Consider the following 20,691-nt stretch of genomic DNA (forward strand, 5'->3'; position numbering starts at 1 on the left):
GATGGCAGGACGCTGCTTTCCCTCCTCGGGACGGCAGATGGGACACGCACGGCCCGGCCACAACGGCAGAGCCCGCGGGGCCGCACCGCCTGCGCTCCCTCCTCAGGCACCGTTTCAGGGCGCCGGGGCCCGGCCACACCGGCTGAGCCCGCGGGGCCGCACCGGCAGCGCTCCGCTCCTCAGGCACCGCTTCAGGGCGCCGTAGCCCGACCAAGCCCGGCCTCCCGCCGCTACCTGCGGGCCCGGTCCCGCCTCCCGGCCCGGGGCGGGGCCCAAGGAAGTGACTTCAGCCGGCGGCGGCGGTGGAGCGGCTCGGCGGGGCTGAGCGCGGAGCATGGCAGCGGTGGCGGCGCGGGCGCTGCTGGCGGCGGGCAGGGCGGGCGCGGGCGGGCGGCGGGGCCGCGTCCTGCCCGCCGCGGGCGCCGCTCCGCTCTGCACGGTGGCCCCGCAGCAGCAGCAGCAGCCGTCGCCCGACATGAAGAGCTACCTGTGGTCGCGCTACAAGGAGGCCAAGAGGGTCACCAAGGGTGAGCGGCGCCCCCTCAGCGGGCCGGAACGGAGCCGTGGTGGCGGCTGGGAGCGGAGCAAGGGCGAAGCCTGTGCGGGAGCGGGAAGGGTCAGGGGGCCGAGGAGCGGCTCCGGCTGCCCTGGTGTGCCCAGGGCCGGGGCGGTAGAGCGGGGAGAGCCTCCCTCGGTCGATTCTGGGGCCGGACACCAGGGACACGGGCTGTGGGGGTGGCAGTCCCTTCATCCTCCCGTCGGAGGGAGCGCGGAGCCCCTCACGCCATCGCCGGTGCGGGGCCGCGGCTCTCGGAGCGCCTTTGGACCAGGCAAATTGGCAGGTTTTGGAGGTGTGTTGAGTGTAGAAAAGCAAATGTAGAAAGAAAATCGAGGAGTTGATCATCTCATTGATGGCTGTTATATATATACACAGCGTAACTATTCTGGAATAGACTGCTTATCCAAAAAGTTAAAATACTGTGAAGTTTTGGGTGACTCTTTTAATTTTGCATACGGTTCCATCAAAGCGCTTTGCGAGGCATTATAAAATGCTCGCAGTACATACATGACCCTGGGAAGCCCTGGTCTAAACCCAGCCAGCCAAAAAGCTAAAGGAAAAAGCAAGCAAAATGCTCACTTCTGCCCTTTCTCCGATGGGAAGAGAATTAGCAAGATAATACTTGCTTGGAAATGTGGTGTTTTCTGTGAGCTGAAAGAAAAAGAGGCAGAGTGTGTTCCATAATGACATGGGGAAGAGCGTGTCTTGTAGTGGCGATGGATAATGCTTTAGCTTGCATATTTTGCCTATAAAGAAAGAAATTATTGTGTTTTCCTGCATTTAAGAGTCTTGAATGTGAGCTGGGACTTCACAGCACTGGGTGCAAGCGAAGCATTTGTTAATGCAGAGTAGCGTCAGTATTTTAGAAGTGAAATTAAAAGCCATGCTAGCGATCATGAGAGGTCTGTGGGCTTTGGAGGGTGAGATAAGGGATAGGAAGAGGGGAAGTGTGTTTTATTTTGAATCTATTTTTTCTTTTCCTGTTTTTGGAATTAACTTTCTTTTGTTCTAAACCACACCCAAATAATACTTAGGAGCTGAGATAGGATAACATTGTGAGAAAATAAGTTGGTCAGTGGGTGTGAGCTGGCAAAAGATGAGGCAACTGCTTCTAGAATATTTCAGGCTATTATATTACAGCTAAGTCACCCAATAGCTTCAAGTATATGATATTTCAGTTACAGTGTTGAGGTGGCAAAGCTAGAAGGCTCTCCCGTTGTTTTGACCCAAGGTTTATAGGATTTGTGATGCTGTCGGCTGGCCAGAATGTCTAATAGCTGCCAACTGTTCATACTGCCTGTTTTCAGACAGCCACCAGTCAGGCTAGTTTGCAGCTTAAGTATCTTTTTATCTATATATAGCTCCATAAATATCTTTATTTTTAAAACAAGTGTTGACTCACCAAGCTGCACAATTGACATTTGAAAAAATACTTTATAATACAGAGACGGGTGTAGATTTTGGAAGTTGAATAAAAACTGTGCTAATGACTTCAAGTTAATTGAATGCTTCATAGCCCTCTCTATAGAGGAATAGGAATATAGTAGGAATATTTGCCTTAATTGTAGCATGTCAAGTTGTATTTGATTTGATTGCTGGGCTGTATTTGAAGTTTGGAGTTAAACTCAGTGAATTTGCTTCTTTCCCTCTCTTAAAAATTAAAAGACCTGGGTGTCTGCATCTGAAGTACCTGTGTTGTTGAGATGTTTTCAGTGGTGGAGCTTGTAGGGATCTGGCCTCAGAGCTGAGGGTTTGGAGAGAAGCTGGGTCAATTCCATTTAAACCTATATGGAAAGTAACCAAACAAAGCACATTCCCTTTAAACTTGCCTTTCCAAGCCCTGATTTAAGATTAATGTTCCCCATTTTTTACTGCTGGTAGGGAAGTTTGGAGTATAAAGACAGTATATAAAGAAGGAAAACATGCTCATGTTTTATGCTGCCAGGAGAGTAGTGTTTAACCTCCTAATGTTGCTCTTTCAAGTTTTGTAAACAAGAAATATAAACACTCTCAATGTTTAGTACTGACATTGGTGTTGGTCCTAAAGTTACTTATTATATCATGGTTTTAATTCTCAGTCAGTATACTTTTTCAATCAAATATCAACAGAAACATACCCTTAAAATGGAAGTGTTTGCACAAACACTGTGTGTTTATGTAGAAAATAAGCAGAATATGTTTGGTTTTCTGATTCTCTAGGAGGTTAATAAGCATAACAATGTGAATGTAATAGTTGTTATGTACACAGTCACATATAGTTTATTCATGTGAGCTGAAATTGATTAATATGATAACCTTGAAATGGTGAAGCAAAAATTAAAGCAATATCAAATTAGAACAATGTCAGTTCTGCTTCAGGGGCAGGAGGTGGACCAAGTAATGGGAGCAGAAGACAAGGCTCCTAGACTAGTAGTAATGATAATATAATATTCTTCAACTCCAAATTCATGTTCAAAAACAATAATAAATGTGGTAATGGAGTTAGCAAAAAATTAATGCCTGGTGTTCTCTGATAAGCAAGATGCCAAAATGCATCTTCTCTTCAAACTTGGACTGCAGAGAAAAGCTTACTTGGAATAAAACCTATAGATCTCCAAGACAGGTTAGGGACAGCGTGTTTAATAGCATCATATTGTTTACAACTAGTTTAGTGTCAATTAGTTTGTCAGTTTTCATCATTTATCTATATTTAGAAATTGCTAATAGATTTCTGTGTCTTTATTTAAATAAAGGTACAGGGCTGGTATAACTTTTTTTCCTCTCCTCTGTTGACAGAGTTGGTTCCTTCAATTATGAGCAACATGCTGAACCCAGATGCTATTTTTTCAAACAATGAAATGAGCCTGTCAGACATTGAAATTTATGGGTTTGATTATGACTACACCTTGGTCTTTTATTCTAAACATCTGCACACGCTCATATTCAACGCTGCTCGAGATCTTCTTATTAACGAGCACCGGGTAAGTGAAATTAATGGAATAACAATACACTTATGAATAAAGGGTATAATAAATGATTTTTGAGTGAGAGGCATGAATCATCTTTTCATGCCTCAGTCCTAGCTTGTCTCCCTTATAGCACATTTTGTACAACAGCTCCATATTCACAACAGAAGCCCTGTTTTAGTCTCAGCTGCAGTTCTGAGCAGAGAACAGTCTGTTAAGGAATACAGTTATATTTGTCTTATCTTTTCATGTGGGTGTGCGGTTGGTTGTTTCTTCCTGATTATCATTTATTGGAGTCACATTAATAAGTAAGAACCTTAAAAGTTCCCATTGCTGTGTTTGATCCCTTGCTGTGAGTGCAGTGATTAATTTCCCTGTGAAATATTTTTAGCTGGACTTCACAGCAGGGCTTTGATTGCACTGAGGGCTCTGTGTGTACCTGGCATTTCAGCTGCCTTGGCTGGAGGGGCAGGGTGTGCAGTGACCAGAGCCTGGATACAGGGAAGTGTTCAGGACAGAGCACTGCCCTCCTGCCTCTCCAAGCAGTGACCACTTGACATCCAGGCAGTTTGGAGCTGCTTCTGGTTTAGTTTGGGGATGGGAAAAGCTCCCATGTGTCAGGAAGTGGAGAAGGAGATGGCAGGCTGGGGAAAACAAAGGTATTCCTGGTATAAAGACTGAAAAAAATCTGTGGACTAAAAGAAGCAAAATTCCTTTCCTGCAAGTCCTACAGTTTAAAGCAAAGACAGAAAGTCCATGGAGTATGTTAATGAAGCTGCTTGTGTATTTTTATGCAACCTAAATCTGAATGCGTGGTGTTATTCCACTTTCGTATTTGAATCTAAAGGTTAGGAGCTATTTATAAACACCTATAAATATCCTTGGAGGAGCAAACAAAACTTCATGGGTGCTACAAGCACACACAGCTTTATCCCCCTGCAATTTTGGCATGCGTTTGATAGCAGTTTCTGTGGGGTGTGTAAATATACTTTATTAAAGCTACATGGTTCATGGGAAAAACCCATGTTACTGGAGGAGTCGAGATTAATTCTTGTAGACAAAAATTCTAATGGTGTTCTGCCTTTATTATTTGAATGGATTTGGGTAGCAACAGCTTTACAGTTTGTCTCGGTTAAATCTCCTGAGTTCTGCTAAACAAAGGTGATGAGACGTTTGAGACAGGTTATTGGAATCATCTTCTTTTGGAATTTATCTGCTTATACTGTTAATATATTTTTTGCCTTTACCATTAGAAAAAGTATCCATTATGACTGTCACAGTCAACCCAAAAGATGGCAAATTTTGCTCATGGCAGTGGGAGATAATACAGGAAAAATTGCAAAAGGCAGTGTAGGAAGCAAGGAGTTGCCCAAGAGAATAAACATCAATTTAATGCTAATCACAGAGGTGGCAGCAGGTGTTCTATGTAAGCTCTTGTTCCTGGGTTCATTTCTTTCTGATGCACAGGCCTTGTGCCTTTTTATCAGGACTGCTGTTTCAGTCCAGTCATATTTGTCCCTACCAAAAGTGGAGTAAGCAAACAGTACCATTCCTATAATTTCTTTGTTTGGTTTGCAAGGAAGCCTTGATTTATATGCCAGGCTAAGCTCATATGTGCTGGCATGTGTCTGAAAAGACAACTTTGTTGTAGAATAAGTTAAAGTAGCAAGTCAAGCATGCAGAAATTTGATAAAGTCAGAAATCAATTTCATTGTACATGCTTGGTATGGTTGCTTTGGGCATGTGCAGTGCATGGGAGTCTCTTCTTCATGTTCCCTCACCAAACCTGTGCCTCCTCCAAGCTGTCTGTAGGCTTTTGGTGCTGTTTTTCATTCAGATCAGTAGCCTGCCCCACGCTTTCTGGAAGTATTAGTGTAGGGGTGACAGGACTGTTTTCTTTAACTGTAGATGCCTGTATTCAGTACAAATGCAACCTACAGATAAGCTGCAAGTTAAGAACTTTGGGGGAAATGACAGTTTATTTCTCATAAAGTAGCTAGAGGCTCTGTTGAAGCTGCCTAATGCACTTTTCCCCCTGAAGGCTTGCAAATTATCCATATATGTATGGAGACGGTTGTAGAGAGGGTGAAAAACAATGTCAGGTTCTAAGGCTGCTGTAACCTGGGGGAGGAGAATGAAGGATTACCTTTCAGTGTATTAATCAAATAAATTATAGTTTTCTCAGGCCTTGTTGAAACTACCGAAGTATTTCACCCTTTAAAAACAAGTGAACAAAGCCCTTAGGCCAAGACATGCCCCTGACATTTCTTTTTGTGGCAACCTGTGTTTATGCAGGACAAAATAACAGTTGTCTGATAATGTGCTTGTACTGAAAAATGTTAGATTAAAGCTCACACCGTATAATGGTGTGAGCTACCTACACTATAGATAAAGAACCTGAGGGAAGAGTGCATGACAGATATTCAGTTAATGCGCATCTCTAAAATTAATTTTTTAAATGTATGAAGAATGTATTAATAATATATTAAATTAACTTTTTGAACAAGAAGCTAATGTTCAAAGGTGGTAATCACTACAGACTACCTGGATGTCCAACTTTAGATGCCAGGATGACCTTATATTTAAAACAATGACCTTGGATTTTGGAAAAATGTTTGACTTGTCTTGCAGGCATATGTTCCGGCAAATCTCACCAGCCTATGAAAAATTCTCCTAAATGATTACAGCAAATGAGAAGCATAGAAAACTTGGACTTCTAAAATTCTTCAGAAACAATTTTTATTGTTTTCATTATGGTTTTAAAATCAAATCATTGCTCTCTTTTCTTAGTATCCTGCAGAAATAAGAAAATATGATTATGATCCCAATTTTGCCATCAGAGGGCTTCACTATGACGTGCACCGGGTATGTACAGATAACTTTGTGATGAGTTATGTAGTGCTGAGAACATAGCCAAAAAAATAGAGAGCTTTTAAGCCTTTCAACTTTTCACTCTGCATTGATGTGTAAGGATTCATGTTTTTCTCTTTAATAGCAATCCTTATTCTTTATTATTACTATTATTGTTATTACTGTTATTATTAACATCATCAATAATAATAATAATATATATTTTTAAATGGCCCTTAAGTAGATGTTTGGGGCATTTTGTCCTTATGGTGGGTGGGGAAAGAGCTTAGGATGCAAGAGGACAAAACTAGGTAAAAGTCATTGATAAAAGTATTTTGGAAGCTATGAAGGAAGTTGCAAGGAGAGTGCTCAGGTGTTCTTGAGGCAGAAAGGTTGTAGATAAAATTGCTTTGACTTTTGTAATTTCATGTCATATAGTTGAAGTGATAAAAATTATTTTCTTTTTTCTTTTTACTTGCAAGGCATTATTAATGAAGATCGATGCTTTTCATTACATTCAGCTGGGAACAGTTTACAGGTGGGTGAAGTTATTTTTTCTTTCTAATAACAATGTGTGCTTTTACTTTTTGTTTGGTTTAACCCCATTTATTAGTGCACAGCTTGGATTCTTACCAGGACCTGTGCCCTGATGCCCACAGCCATGAATGAGCATTGTGGCCTTGCTGGAAGGGGTTTTCTTTGCATCTCTGTGTGTACACACAGATGTGTACACATCCAGTGCCTGCTCCAGCCCAGCTGATTGCCCAGATCAGCCCTGGCAGAATTGGCAAGCTGGTTGGTCACATAGTGCTGACTCACTTTGTTTCCGGCTGTTAAATTGTGCTGAAAGACATCTAAAAATACCCTGATGACTTCTCTGCTCTTGCTTTCTATGTAAATAATTATCACAGGGTACCTGATAGGGTGACTTTGGTGTGGTTGTGGAGACACTTGAGAGGTCCTGCTGTGTTTGCGCAGAGCTTTTAAGTTTGGACACATCAACCGAATCAAACTTGCACCACACTTGGTACCAGACTTTAAATGAGACAAGAAGCCAGGCCACCCTTCTTAAAGTCATTGGACAAAAAGACTTTTAGCCAGGTTTATCCTGTTGCACCCTTAGTTGTGTTCCCCCACCCACCATGAGGACAGAACACCCAAATTTGGGTCCAGAAGGGGATGTGACCTGGAAATGATGGTTTGCATCAACCCTTCATGCTGTTTCCTCAAACACCTCTACAGGCATGAGGGGAGGAGGAAGGAGGCTGAGGGCCATGAGAGCTGATGTCAGCACGATCTGTGGTTATACAGCTGCACTGTGAGCTGTGTCAGGAGTGTGAGACTTGTGGTAAAAGTCATCTACAGCTCTGCCTAGGCAGCTGTCTCTCCACTGTGGCTTTCACTGTGTCCTCTGTTGATTTGTGCTTAAGTAGCTGCTGATGCACAAGTGTTTTCTCTAGCAGTATTCAAATAGCACTTGGCATAGCTGTCTGCAGACCAGAAGGTACCTCTTCAATTCTGGTATCTGGTTTATATTTTGGTTGCATTTCCTTGTGCTTGCTGCTGTGGAGGGGGTGTTCTTTGTGCTTGCTGCTGTGGAGGGGGTGATGCTGAACTCTATATGTTACAAACCCCAAGTATTATCTGCCCTGTTGGTGCACAAGACTGACTTGGATGCTGGAGTTCTGTCAGCAGCAGCTCAGAGTTGTGTCCCAGTTGATGTGTGGAGACAGAACTGCAGTGAAAGAGCTGGTTAATGTAGGATTCTGCCACCACAGGAACCCTGAGGAAGGTCATGTATCATGCCTTTCCACTGCAAGGCTGGTGTGGACTCTAAGCACTGAAAGTACTAAGCTTGTGAATTAATTTATTTTTATTTTAATGCTGGCAACTCTTCTTGGTCAGACCAAGAAAGGGAGCCATTGAAATAATTGTCTGTTTTACAAGGCTGCAAAACATCATTAAGTAGGTTTGGAAGAAGGAGTCCAGCTGATCTGGTTTGCATTAGTGGGTTTTTTTAATCCTGAGTAAAACAGCAACACTTCTGTGGCCTCTGGTGAGGATGTTTGCATGCCTGCTGCAGTCTTTTAGATGCTTTAGTGCAAGATGCTTGATGCTGTAAAAAAACCAAAACTAAAACCTGTACTCTCTTAATTGTTGATAAACTCTGGGGAAATGCTATCCCCTTCTTCCCCATTTGTTGTTTTATTTGAATGTTTTAATTGTCAACCATCCTTCAAGTAGTTTTAAATTTTGGGAAACTAAACTGTTCATACATTTAAAAAGAAATTCTTATTTAGTTAAAGGTTGTGTGTATTTTTCACTTCCTTAAATCTTCAAGGTCATGCTGCAGAATAATCTGATTTAAGCACTATCATATCATCAATGCTGTATAAAATAAAAGGCAGCGTGAGGAATTACTTTGTGTTAAGAAACTGGAAGTTCTAATCACTTCTTAAAAATCCCCTTGAGGCATAGCCTTAATGGACACTTATAAGCTCTTTTCCCATAAGAAAGTAGAAAGGACTTAAAATTGGAATGTGTTTTGTGTGCATGAGCCTGTTAAAATGTTACTTGTTTGGTAAGGAAAGGTGCTGTTTTAACTTAAAAACAAAAATGTTCCTGTGATGTTATTAGGCTTTTAATAAGATCCAGATCTAAGTGTTAATCTGTCAGGGTTTGGTGATTACTTGAAAATTTTAATCTGACTTTTGAACTAAAGCTAGTGGGTTTTTTTTTTCCAGAGGCCTCAGTGTTGTCCCCGATGAAGAAGTCATTGCAATGTATGATGGTTCCCATGTCCCTTTAGAGCAAATGAGTGACTTTTATGGAAAGGTAAAACCTCAAATGGGTCTTTAAATTGGGTGAGGGTTTTTTGGCATGAGGGTGGTGGTGTTTAAATTTTGTTCTCATTATATAAGTAGCAGTTATATTTTCGCAATATATGATTGACAGTGCTCTATGTCAAGTTTGCCATCTAAAGTGACAAATTACTTTTCTCTGTCTTGCTTGCTGTATTTTTTTCTCTGACTGTTCCCTTACCAAGTCATACAGACAGAGTGGTGGAACACAAAAAAATCAAATGACTTGCTCAGTGTTGTGCACAGATTCTGATAAAGACTGGCAAATGAACCATATCTGGTTCATGTACTTCACTTTTTCCTGGTGGTCTGATGGCTTAGCTGGTACAGCAGCAAGTAAATGTGTGGAGGCAAATCCTGCATGCAACCTGGCAGAGTCAAAGAGGATTTGACAAAAGATAAGTAGTGAAAGATGAAACTTCCATGTTAAATCCTAAACTTTGCCAATAAAGTTGATTTTTTCCTCTGATGGGTTGCTTCCCCTTTCCCAAATGAAGGGTGAAGCTGACTTTTTGTTAAAAAGCCAAGTTTATTTCACCCCTTTTAGTGTCCAAATGTTAATTTCATGTTGACATGAAAAGCCCTCCTTTGTGATGTGGAACATTTAATGTTCTTGTATGTACAAGTACTTGTTCTTATTTTAAGGAGTTGAAATTAGAATTCCTGAATCCAGTCTCTGCAGCAGTTGTGAATATCACTCTGGCATTCCCAGTGGGATGCCTTTGCAAAAGTTCAGACTTCTAGTGAAGGCCTTCTCTTGGCTTTTAGCTGAGCACTGTCTTGTTTTTATGAATTAAAATACCACTCTTAAGAGTAATGATTTGGATTTATTTGAAGAATTAATCACAACACTTTTGTTGGAGATATCTTTATTGAAGGTCTTAGTTAAAAAACAGTCTTTAGCCACGTGAAGAGGGATGGCAAAAGCTGAATATCTGCTACTAAGCTGAAGTGTTTAGACTGAACAAATGAAAGTGTTCTAATCTGGGAAATGCCTGACTTTGTTTTTTCTTTCCTTTTCTTCTTATCACTGTAGAGCTCCCAAGGAAATACAATGAAGCAATTCATGGATATATTTTCCTTGCCAGAAATGACACTCCTTTCTTGTGTGAATGAGTATTTCCTGAAAAACAACATAGACTATGAACCTGTTCATCTGTACAAAGATGTCAAGGTAGATGTCAAGCTTTGAAGATTTGGATGAACTTGTATATTTGTGTCTTTGTGAGCACTTCAGGAAGCTTTCACCTGTTGTGCTAGCCTCAGTGAAATACCTCACTTCAGGTTTTGTATGGAGTAATTATGGATATACAGCCATAAAAATATAAGTAAAATTAAGGTAGAGTTTGGAAAAGAATAAACTGAAAATAGTTTGAAAGCTGACATTCTAGGACTTCTGCTGATTTTGTGTGTTTGAGGGGTGAATAGGGCAAAGTGAAGTTCTTGTAAGGTGATAGAAGTTCTTTTGATTGTTGTTGAACATATCTTTTTTTCTCACCATCAGGGAATTACTAGGTTATAGGGAATGTAAGAGGCTATAGGGAATTCCAGTTTGGAGCTTTCATTTTGGCTAGTGTACAATCATTTGCTATCTCATACTTTTGAACTATTTCTTTTCCCTATTTACCTCTCTTCCTCTTCCAGATAAGCTCTAGTACTAGTCTAGGGTAATTTGACCCTCCTGATTCCTCAGCATGTGTCCTGCAGAGGAGATAATCTCATGTCATGGTTATGTAACATAGAGAAGGACAATTCTTGTGGTTCCTCTGAGGCATGTAGAGAAATTTCTGTGCTATTCAGCATTGCAAGCATTTTGGAAACCCTCTAGTGGTATTTTTTGAGGATTTTGAGGCCGTACCCTGAGTAAGCAGCAAAATGGCAGTACTGCTGTTCTGAACAAAGCTGTCTGGTGCAGAGCTGGCTCAGGAGAGCTGTTAAATGCCTCCAGAGTGCCTTATAAATACTTTGTTCTAACATTTAACTTCTTTCATCTGTTCATAATTTTCTTATGTAAATAATCAGGGCATTTGTGAGTGATTATAATCTAAAATCTGTCAGATGTACAGCTTTTTTTTTTTTTTAGTAAGGGGAAAGGAATGTATTCCGCTCCAAAGGTCAGTGGAAATCTGTGATGACTCTGCTTCTGCAGAGGGCTTTCACTTCACCCTTTCACAGTTATGTAAAAGAGCCCTTCTGCTATATAATTTTGTACTTCACAAAATTATGAAGTTTATTTCTCAGAAGAGAAGCTTAGTCTTTGTCTAGTGGTGACATCATATATATATATATATATATACACATACACATATATATAATTATATTGAACATTACATGGCATTTCTGTAAAATTGGAAGTGTTGGGAAATTAGTTGTTTTAAAGACAAATTACTATTGCTATTTGGTGAACACTTGAAATGATGAATTTCTTTACTGCTCATTTTTTTCCTCTCAGGATTCAATCAGGGATGTTCATATCAAAGGAATAATGTACAGAGCAATTGAAGCAGATATTGGTAAGTACTGATGGTATAATCTATTAAAGCTTTTTTTACTGATAGTATATGAGTTTTCTGTCTTCCATATTTAAAGGTTACAAATTCTAAATTTTTAAAGTTTGAAAGACTTATTCCCACTTGTCAATGGTGTGTTTAAGTATAACCTTGTGTTCTGAGCTCTTGGTTGAATGCATATAGAGTTTTTCACAAGAGTTTTCTCAATTAATGCTGTGTTTTCCCCAATCCTCACAGAGAAATACATCTGCTATGCTGAACAAACTCGTGCAGTGTTAGCAAAGCTGGCTGATCATGGCAAGAAGATGTTTCTCATCACAAACAGTCCCAGCAGCTTTGTGTACGTGAGCAGTTGTTTGCTGTTTAATTATCCTTTTGTAAAGGATGGGGAAGATGAGGCTCTCCAGTATAATTCATTCTATTGCACAGGCAACTGCACTTTGCTACAGTTAATTGTTAATATTCCTCTGTTCTTTTTAGGGACAAAGGCATGAAGTTCATCGTTGGCAAGGACTGGAGGGATCTCTTTGATGTGGTCATTGTCCAGGCTGAAAAACCAAACTTTTTCAATGATAAGCGAAGGTGGGTGTTTGGTCAGTAAAGAATGGTTCAAGCAGCTCTTCCATATAAGGCTATAGAGTGTGTTAGGAAATATTTTCCTTTGGCTGCAATGTAAAATGAAATCATATTTGATGAGATCCTGGGTAAAGTCATTACAAAATGCAGAAACACCCAATGCTGAAGTCTAAATATTTACACTTTTTTGCCTAAGAAAGTTGTAGGAGCTGTCACAGGTGTACTGAAATGACTTAGAGCATTTTTAACTTATTTGCATATTGGTGAAGTGTGCTTCTTTCCTTATAAGCCTGAGAAGTCTTGATGCCTTTCAAATCAGACCCTTATCTGGAAATGTCTTCCATTGCTTCTGGGTTTGGTTTTTTTTCCTTCACACATGATATTTAAAAGACATCTGGCTGGCTGACAGACTGGAATATTTGGACTAGTTATGATTAAGTAAACACATCTCTAATGTGTATGCCCTTGAAAAAGACCTGTTCCTCTATGTGTGCTTATGATTTGAAAGTGAGATAGAGGGAGATGGGATTATTTTCCCTTTACTTTTTGCATTTAATTTAAAAAAGATTTTTGCTATATGTCTTGGCCCCAGTCCTGTGCTCTCTCATCTGCAGTTTTCCAGGTGTGCAAACTGAGAGATTGGGCAAGAGTTTTACACATCTATACACATCTATTTTTTTGTGTTCTCTCCTCCTTAGTTGCAGACAACTCATACTGTTTCTTCCCTTCTGCCTGGGGTCCCTGCCTTACTTCTCAGCAGTTGTTCTCAAAATTTGTTTATAAATGTCATAAGTATACTGGACAGTTACATTGCTTTTCACTGGTTAAAGTGGAAGTTTTGGAGTTTTGCATTTTCTGTTACAAAATTCAGATGCTAGAGATTTTTTTTTCCTTTTGAGAGAGGAATGTTTTTAGTGCTAATGCTTTAATTGCCTAAGAAGTGTCAGGATTCTACAGCAATTAACAATTGCATGTCTATTCTAGACCATTTCGGAAGGTGACTGAAAGGGGAGTCTTGCTCTGGGACAAGATTCACAAGCTGCAGAAAGGCCAGATTTACAAACAGGTATGCTTTCAACAGACTCTCTCTGTTGAAATTTCGTACCTATTTCCTAGAATCTCAGGCTTCTTTGGATATAAAGGTTTCTAAAATGCAGATGCATTCTTTAAGAGAGTTGTTTAATGTCTGAAGTTGTACAGATTCATTGTTGGTATTGTATGTCATTGTCTCTTGAAGCGCTGCTATCACTGAAATCACCTGTAAAATTTGGGATTCATAGTGTATATAAACTGAGGACAAGATTTGTGCTATGAAATATTTTTAGTGTTGTACTAAGTTCCTTTTTCATGCTTGTGAGGGTGCAAGTCACATGCTTCTACAATGTCCATGTCATTATTTCTGCAGGGTAACTTGTATGAATTTTTGAAGCTTACTGGCTGGAGGGGCTCTAAGGTTCTCTACTTTGGTGACCACATATACAGTGACTTGGCAGTAAGTAGTTTGCTTTCCCAAAATCAGAGAAAAAACTAACAGAGGCTTTCTGTTAGTTTCCTCTCTTCCTCTGCAGTTTTTCAATGTAGCACACTTTCATTTGATATTTTAATTTAATTTAATTTAACAACACAATTTGGTTGTTAAGCCATATTGCCTTTTTTTTTTTTTTCAGCAAATAACCTTGGTGCTGTAAAATGCCAACCATATTTTCCACCTGACTTGTAGCATTTAAGTTGTTTACTAACTGTGGTCAGGAAAGTGTGAGGTTGTATTCCTGATCCAGATACTGATTATGTCAGATGTACTAGAGAGTAAACACAGATATCCAAATGTACAGGATATGCCTGACTTGGATGACAGCTGAATGAACTTCTGTTTTGAATGCAGGAGTCAATCTTCCTGTCACTAATTATGAATGTTCTCCCCAAGATCTTGCTCTGATTTGTATCCCCCCTCTCCAGGCTTTTTTTTTTTTGTCACCTTATGAACAAATGCTCTGTTAATTGTTACCTTAGGGTAAGTGACCACCACTGGGCTCTTTTGTGATTGATTCCTTTTGAATGCCTGGATGTGACTTTTCCACTCCAAACTTTTGTAAGATGTTTCAACAGCAGCAGATGTTAAAATTTTTTCCTCAATCTGCTTTTAAAAAGAACAGTAACATTGGTCTGCTCCACTCTGCCACAGTGGAGAGGAGAGCACAGGTGGCAGCTGCCTTGTGTTGTACCTGTCAGGAGCAGCTTGAGTAGCTGGGGCTCCTGGTTGTAGCCTGCTGTCAGCTGGGTGTGAGGATAACCAGCACCAACCCAGCACACACTTCCTCCAGGTACTGCTGGCAGCAGCAGAGCTCTCATCTACAGAGGCATTTCCTGCTGTTTGTTTTAAACCTAATGAATTAGTGTTTATTTGCAAGTACTTGTGTGTTTTTCATCTCTCTCCCTTCAAAAATGTAGGATTTGATGCTTAATCTGAAATTAAATTCTATTGTCCATTGGCACAGTTAAGTCCCACTGTTTCATACTTCTGTTTGTACATAAAAAAAAATTAAATTGGTGCTGCTTTGGGATAAATAGTAGTCAGATCCTTTTTTTTTTTAAGTAGTTCTTCTTAAGACTAATATCTGTATTTTGTAATTGCTGGTAAACAGGACTTGACCCTGAAGCACGGCTGGCGCACTGGAGCGATTATTCCAGAGTTACGATCGGAGATTAAAATCATGAACACAGAGAAGTACATTCAAACCATGACCTGGCTGCAAACCTTGACAGGATTATTGGAACACATGCAGGTTTGTGCTCTGTGTGTGTGTGTAATCAGCTCTGGGAGAGCCAGAAGGATCCAGCCAAGTTTCTAAATGCTGGACATTGATGTTTGCAAATGCTTTCAGTCTCCCTGAAGAGTTGGACTGGAAATAAATGTAATTATTTGTGTGGTTAGTTAATAGGAGCTTTCACAACATCTTGTCCTCTTTCTCCACTGGTCAGACTGGATCAGTTCCTGACTTTGGCTGTTTAAAATTCCCCTGGATAAGTTCTGGATACTGATTTCTGAATTATTTCTCATGTCCTGTTGGCTGATAAGGGTTTATTAATAGAAAGGTTTATTTATAGAGTTATCTTTAGTTACAAGTTATCCATACTTTGCGTTTCAGGTTCACCGTGATCCTGATTCCCAAATGATTTTAGAAGAATGGAAGAAGGAAAGAAAGGAAATGAGGTAAGACACGGGGGATGAAGAATTTGCAGTATGCTTTGGTAGCCAAGGGTTCTACGCAGTATCTTCCACAGGTTTCTTTGCAATTTCTTTCCATCCCTGATTTATAGTCTCTGGCAGTTACACATATTATAAAATAATTTTGAAGCAATATTCTGCCTGTCTCTTCTGCAACTCTTCTCCCTTCTGACACTTTGTACATATGGACCCTTTTGCCTGTTCCCTGTCTTTAGAACAAGTGTAACTTTTCTGTGTGAAAAGGTAACATCCCCTCAAATCCCTTTCCCTCTCACTTTGATTCTTCTGTTCCTCTCTGTGTTCAGCTGTCACTGTTGATTACACAGCTTCTGCACAAATAAAAACTGTATTTCTTTTCCAAGGCTTAGGTCACTTTACCAGGATTTTTACATGATTTCTGCAGATTATTCATAATACGTCTTAGAATACGTAGAAACTGAGCTCTGCTCTACCTTAAAATCAGCAGGGATTTATCACAAAGTTAGGTAATAAGGCTAGAACTCCTAATAATCTATTATTATGAAGGAGAAATCCCTAAATGCAGGGGATGTGAAGTGCATAGTTTTCAAGGCCAGCTGTACCACCAACAGCCTTCTTCAGAAATGTGGGAATAAATGAAATGGAAATGATACTTGGCAGTGACTAATGCCCAGAACTTAATTCCAGGATGTCTTTAAGCTTTTTGTGTGTATTAACCAAATCTTTGCCTTTTCTTAAGAAGTCCTTTACCTTTGGAACATTCAATGCCATTAATATTTAGATAAAGGCAGAAATCTTTCACAATTCCTAGAAAAGAAGGCTTGAGATGTCATGTTTCTGATGTCAGAAGCAACTTATCTCTAGTGGGAGATGTGTGAAACTTCACAACTATGATTTCTAGACCTGGGTTGTATATGTGCAAGAGGTGAAAACCTTCTGTAGCACATTTTATTGTTTTGAAGAACAGTGGCAAGAGAATAATGCATAGAACAGGTTTTAGGATCTGCTTGCTTCAGGTTATGGCTGCCAGCTGGTGAAGAGATGTGTGCAGGTCTGTTCACTTCTCTGTCTTTGTTTTCTCTTTCTGGGGGACAGGGAGATGAACAGGAACTTCTTCAATTCACACTTTGGGAGCATATTCAGAACTGATGAGAATCCAACTTACTTCCTGAGACGTCTCTCTAGGTTTGCAGATATCTACATGGCATCACTGAGCTGTCTCTTGAACTATGAACCTGATTACACCTTTTATCCAAGAAGGACTCCTTTGCAGCATGAACTTCCTGGCTGGTCAGATCAGCTGTGCACTGGTACATTCAGAATACCTTTCCTACAAGAGACAGTTCAGATCAAATAAACTACTGGTGGCTCTTCTCTAAAATGGACAAATATCTGTTGGTTTTCTTGAATGTACCTGAATTTTATTTAAGCCACTTAAATCTGTTACCTTGGTTTATATGTATTTCATACTTATTCTCATAAGCTTTGGTTTTCTCCTCTCCTGCTCAGACATGTGAAAACTCCTCTTACACACAGAAGAGATGATGGACTGCCAAACTAGTGGTAGGCCAGGAGGGAGAGGACTGCTGCTGTTCTGAGGTGGTTGTTTTAGATTGTTCATTGAAAACTTAGATCTGCAGCCTTGTGGTTTACCAAGAAATACCAGGACTCTCTTCTGCCCCTTTTCAGCACTCCAGCTGGAGCCTGCAGTGAATTGTGGCATGGGAGAGCTTCAATGCAGTGTTAGTAATTCAGTGATGCAGGTTAGTAACCAGCTTAGGGTGAGGCTGAGAGGGATGGTCACACTTTTTACCTTTCCTTGCTGCTACAGACGGAGCCTTACCTGTGAGGGGCCCAGGGCTGGAGTGCCCTGGCTCTGCTGCACTGGGCTCAGGCTCCTGGGCTCTCCCTCCTGTCTGTGCAGTTTCTGTTCTTGCCATGTCTGTGCTTGGCTGCAGGTGGACCTGAGCCTAAAATGGAACTTGCAGTAGCTTGGGCTGCTTCAGCTTCCTTCTCTTAACTTTTAGGTACTTTTTTTTTTTGAGTTTCAGAACACTTCAATATCCACTCTCCAATAATAGTAGTTTCAAGAGGTTTTGCATTTCAAAGTGCGGACAGATCTCTCTATCAGGCTTTAGTTTGATCCTAAATGCTGCTTTTAAAGATTTTAAACAGTGTCTTATTCCAGTGGTATGCAATGTGGCTTTGCTGTTCCCTAGGAGAGAATGTATTTCACATAGCCTTCATAATGGACTTCTAGAGTCAAAAGTAAACACGCACAACGGGAAAAGAACTTAGAGGAAGAATTAAGAAATGAGAAACCCAGAGTTTTCTGATGACATGGTTTTAGCTCAAGCCCTAAAAGCTAAATTAGGAGCGGTACACATTTTGAATAAAGAAAAATAGTTTTGGTATAGATTAGAAGTTTTATTGAATTACTGATTTTTGAAGGTAATGCATGAACACAAACTCTGGGTAGCATATGTGTTTCAAAGATTTGAGCTGAAAAATGTCTATTTTGCACAAGGAAAACATCTGTTGATGTATTTCCTCAAAGAGGCACTTTATAGAACTGCTATATAGTTGTTTTTAAATAAGAATTTTTTCCTTTCTCTAAATCCAAAGGAAATGTTTGTTTTTTTAAAGTGGTGCTTCCCACCCCAGCCACTTTAGAAGGCATAATATAATTAATTATTTCAAATTTTAGTTATTAAAGGCTTGGTTCTTAAAAGCATGTGATTAACAAAACATATAGCATTTGGTATTCATTTTGGGATATCACTTGCTTTCTATCATGATTGCAGGCAAACAAACTTTTGTTGACCAAAAGTTTTCTGGTTTGGTTTGTTTGTTTTTTAACCTGTCTGTATGTGCAAGTACCTGGATTGAATTTCATATACAGTATATTTCATGTTTTTAAAAGCATGTTTGCAAAGTAAAGAATGTACTGTAATTTAGCCTGCACAATTTTGTAAGTAGTTTTCCTGTATGCTTGAAATCAGTGTGAAGTTCTCAGAGGTGGTTTAGATTTTATGATTTTCCTATACTCCTATTTCAAACTTGACAGAAGTGTGTGATTTATGAACCCCTACGTTTAAACAGATGAATATACTTGAAATGAGTAAGTTGATCTGACTGTCCTGATGGTTTTGCTGGAATAAAAAGGTAACATGCTGCAGGAAGTTAGTTTGACTGCACCTCATCAGGAGCTGACTTGGTGGGGCTGTGCAAGAAATTTTTAGGATAACTTGATAATGAAATATGAAGATGGAAATATCCTGATTTGCCTTCAGTTCTTTATCCTAATGCTCAGCTTCAGCTGAACTTGGTGTTATGTGTGTGGAGCACCTCATGCTCCAGAGATTTCAATGCAAACTCTAAAAAAAAAAAGACCCACCCAAACCACTGTACATTCATCCTGTTAGGCAGGAACAGTTTAATTGGCTTGGATGGTTATATTATACACACAATGCATGTTTTGTTTCAAGATTTTCTTCTCTCATCCTTCCTTTCTCTTAAGTTAGAAATCAAACTCCTCTACCACGCTATGTTGCAATAGCCAGCTGAAGTAAAATATTGTTTCTATTGCATGACTTGTTGAAATAAACAATGTTGCATGAAAAAAGTTAATTATTGAAGGGTTATGTTTCTTTAAAATAACCCAACTATAAATAATATAAATTTAAGTGAGAATATTCAAATGTATTATTTATTTTTCAGTGCTAAAGTGCTGCTTTGTAACTTTTAAAAATGTCTTGCATTTTTTTAATTATTTCACCTTGACACTCTCTGCATTGCTCAATTTAACCTTATGCTACTGATTTCAGAGAGATTTTTAGGCATGTTTAATGGGCAATGTCTCTGTACTAATTTTGGGAATATGGTTAATTTGAACACCAAAGCAAGAAAATGTTTTTGTTCTGGTCTGTCAAAAACACAGAGCTGAATAACCTGTCAGTAAAAAAGAGATTAATGAGTTGTGGAGCTTTTATTTTTTTGGTGATAAAAATATTTAATGATTATTACAAAAAATAAATGCTTGGACTTTATCTTCTGGTCTCTGTGAGCCTTAATATTTTGATTGACTGGGGAGAAGGGAGAAGGAAAGAACATGAGTTGTATCAATTGCAGAATTCTGTGGGGAAAACTCTCCTAGATGTGTGTGTTTAAGTGTGTTTGGGTTCCAAATTTTCTAGTCTGTGAAAACTATCAGGCTTGTGTAGGGGGATGGAGGGGGAAGTTGAGGAAATTGACTGTATGTTTGTTTCATACAGATGAATTTGTGTTTACATGTTATATTTCCTTCCTTGTGCTTAATAGCTGCATCAACAACACTGGATTTGCCCCCTGCCTTCTTCTGAGGGAATTCCTCCTGCCCCCAAAGACTGGGAGAATGTTAGTGCTGCCAGAAAGAAAACCTTTCTTTTCTTGCTGTTTTGTGTTGTTTTTTCATGTTCTCATTACGATATTAGATATTTTGATGGAAGGAGGTGACACTGAATCAAACTCAAGTTTGATCCACCTCTCATGGTGTGTGGTGACAGTGGCAGCTGTTGCTGCTGTGCTTGGTAAAAAAACACAATGTGTGAAGAAATTTCAGGCCTGAAGAACTGAATGTAGACATTGCATGGAAAGGGGATGTTCATCCTCACAGTCCACTTTGCACAAAAATGGTTCATTGGGACATACTCACTGTCATCCAGTGTCATTTGAAGTCCAGTTTAATTCAGCTGTCTTTGAAGTTGGTCTTGAGATCCAGCTTTTGATCACAGCTTCAATTTTACCTCAGGTGAGGCAAGCCAATTCCAAGTAGGGGGGAGAGAGGAAATCCAGAAACTCAAATACTGTTTTTTTGAATTTATTTTCCTGTTCCAACTAGTCATCATCTGCATTTCTTACTGAAGCTGCCTCAATTACTGCTTCCCTTTGGACAGTGAGGTGAGATGTAAAGCAAACACCAAGCCAAGGTTGAGCAAAGACAGAGAAGCTGGAGGAGGCAAGGGGGACAGTCAGGATGGCTGTGTTTCCTGCTGCTGACTATCTAACAGGAAAGTATACCAGCCAAAAAAATCCCCTCAGTTTAAAAATAGAAGTTTACCACATGTTATGTTTCACACTTGCCTGTTCTAATTGTAACTGAGCCAAAATGAAAGCTCAGGCCTGCAGTACTAGAAAATTTAGGATA

General features: G+C 39.8%; 1 protein-coding gene across 1 annotated transcript; it reads left to right on the forward strand.

Moving 5' to 3' along the window:
* The first annotated feature begins 334 nt into the window (after window positions 1-334).
* On the forward strand, window positions 335-19,555 carry NT5DC3 (5'-nucleotidase domain containing 3). Its single transcript, XM_058023468.1, has 14 exons — window positions 335-527; window positions 3,335-3,519; window positions 6,295-6,369; window positions 6,837-6,892; window positions 9,099-9,189; window positions 10,252-10,389; window positions 11,668-11,728; window positions 11,963-12,065; window positions 12,206-12,307; window positions 13,286-13,367; window positions 13,707-13,793; window positions 14,944-15,084; window positions 15,448-15,512; window positions 16,602-19,555. Exons 1-14 carry the CDS (start codon window positions 335-337, stop codon window positions 16,861-16,863), a joined length of 1,641 nt encoding a protein of 546 aa, XP_057879451.1. The 3' UTR covers window positions 16,864-19,555.
* The last annotated feature ends 1,136 nt before the right edge of the window (window positions 19,556-20,691 follow it).

The sequence above is a fragment of the Melospiza georgiana genome, chromosome 4 (genome assembly GCF_028018845.1).
Source record: "Melospiza georgiana isolate bMelGeo1 chromosome 4, bMelGeo1.pri, whole genome shotgun sequence".
NCBI classification, from domain to species: domain Eukaryota; kingdom Metazoa; phylum Chordata; class Aves; order Passeriformes; family Passerellidae; genus Melospiza; species Melospiza georgiana.

Bases quoted from the DNA above. Each gene is read 5' to 3' on its own strand.
- NT5DC3 (XM_058023468.1), top strand. From the start codon at position 335: ATGGCAGCGGTGGCGGCGCGGGCGCTGCTGGCGGCGGGCAGGGCGGGC. The intron at 528-3,334 runs GTGAGCGGCGCC...CTCTGTTGACAG, and splicing joins GGCCAAGAGGGTCACCAAGG to AGTTGGTTCCTTCAATTATG. The intron at 3,520-6,294 runs GTAAGTGAAATT...CTCTTTTCTTAG, and splicing joins TTCTTATTAACGAGCACCGG to TATCCTGCAGAAATAAGAAA.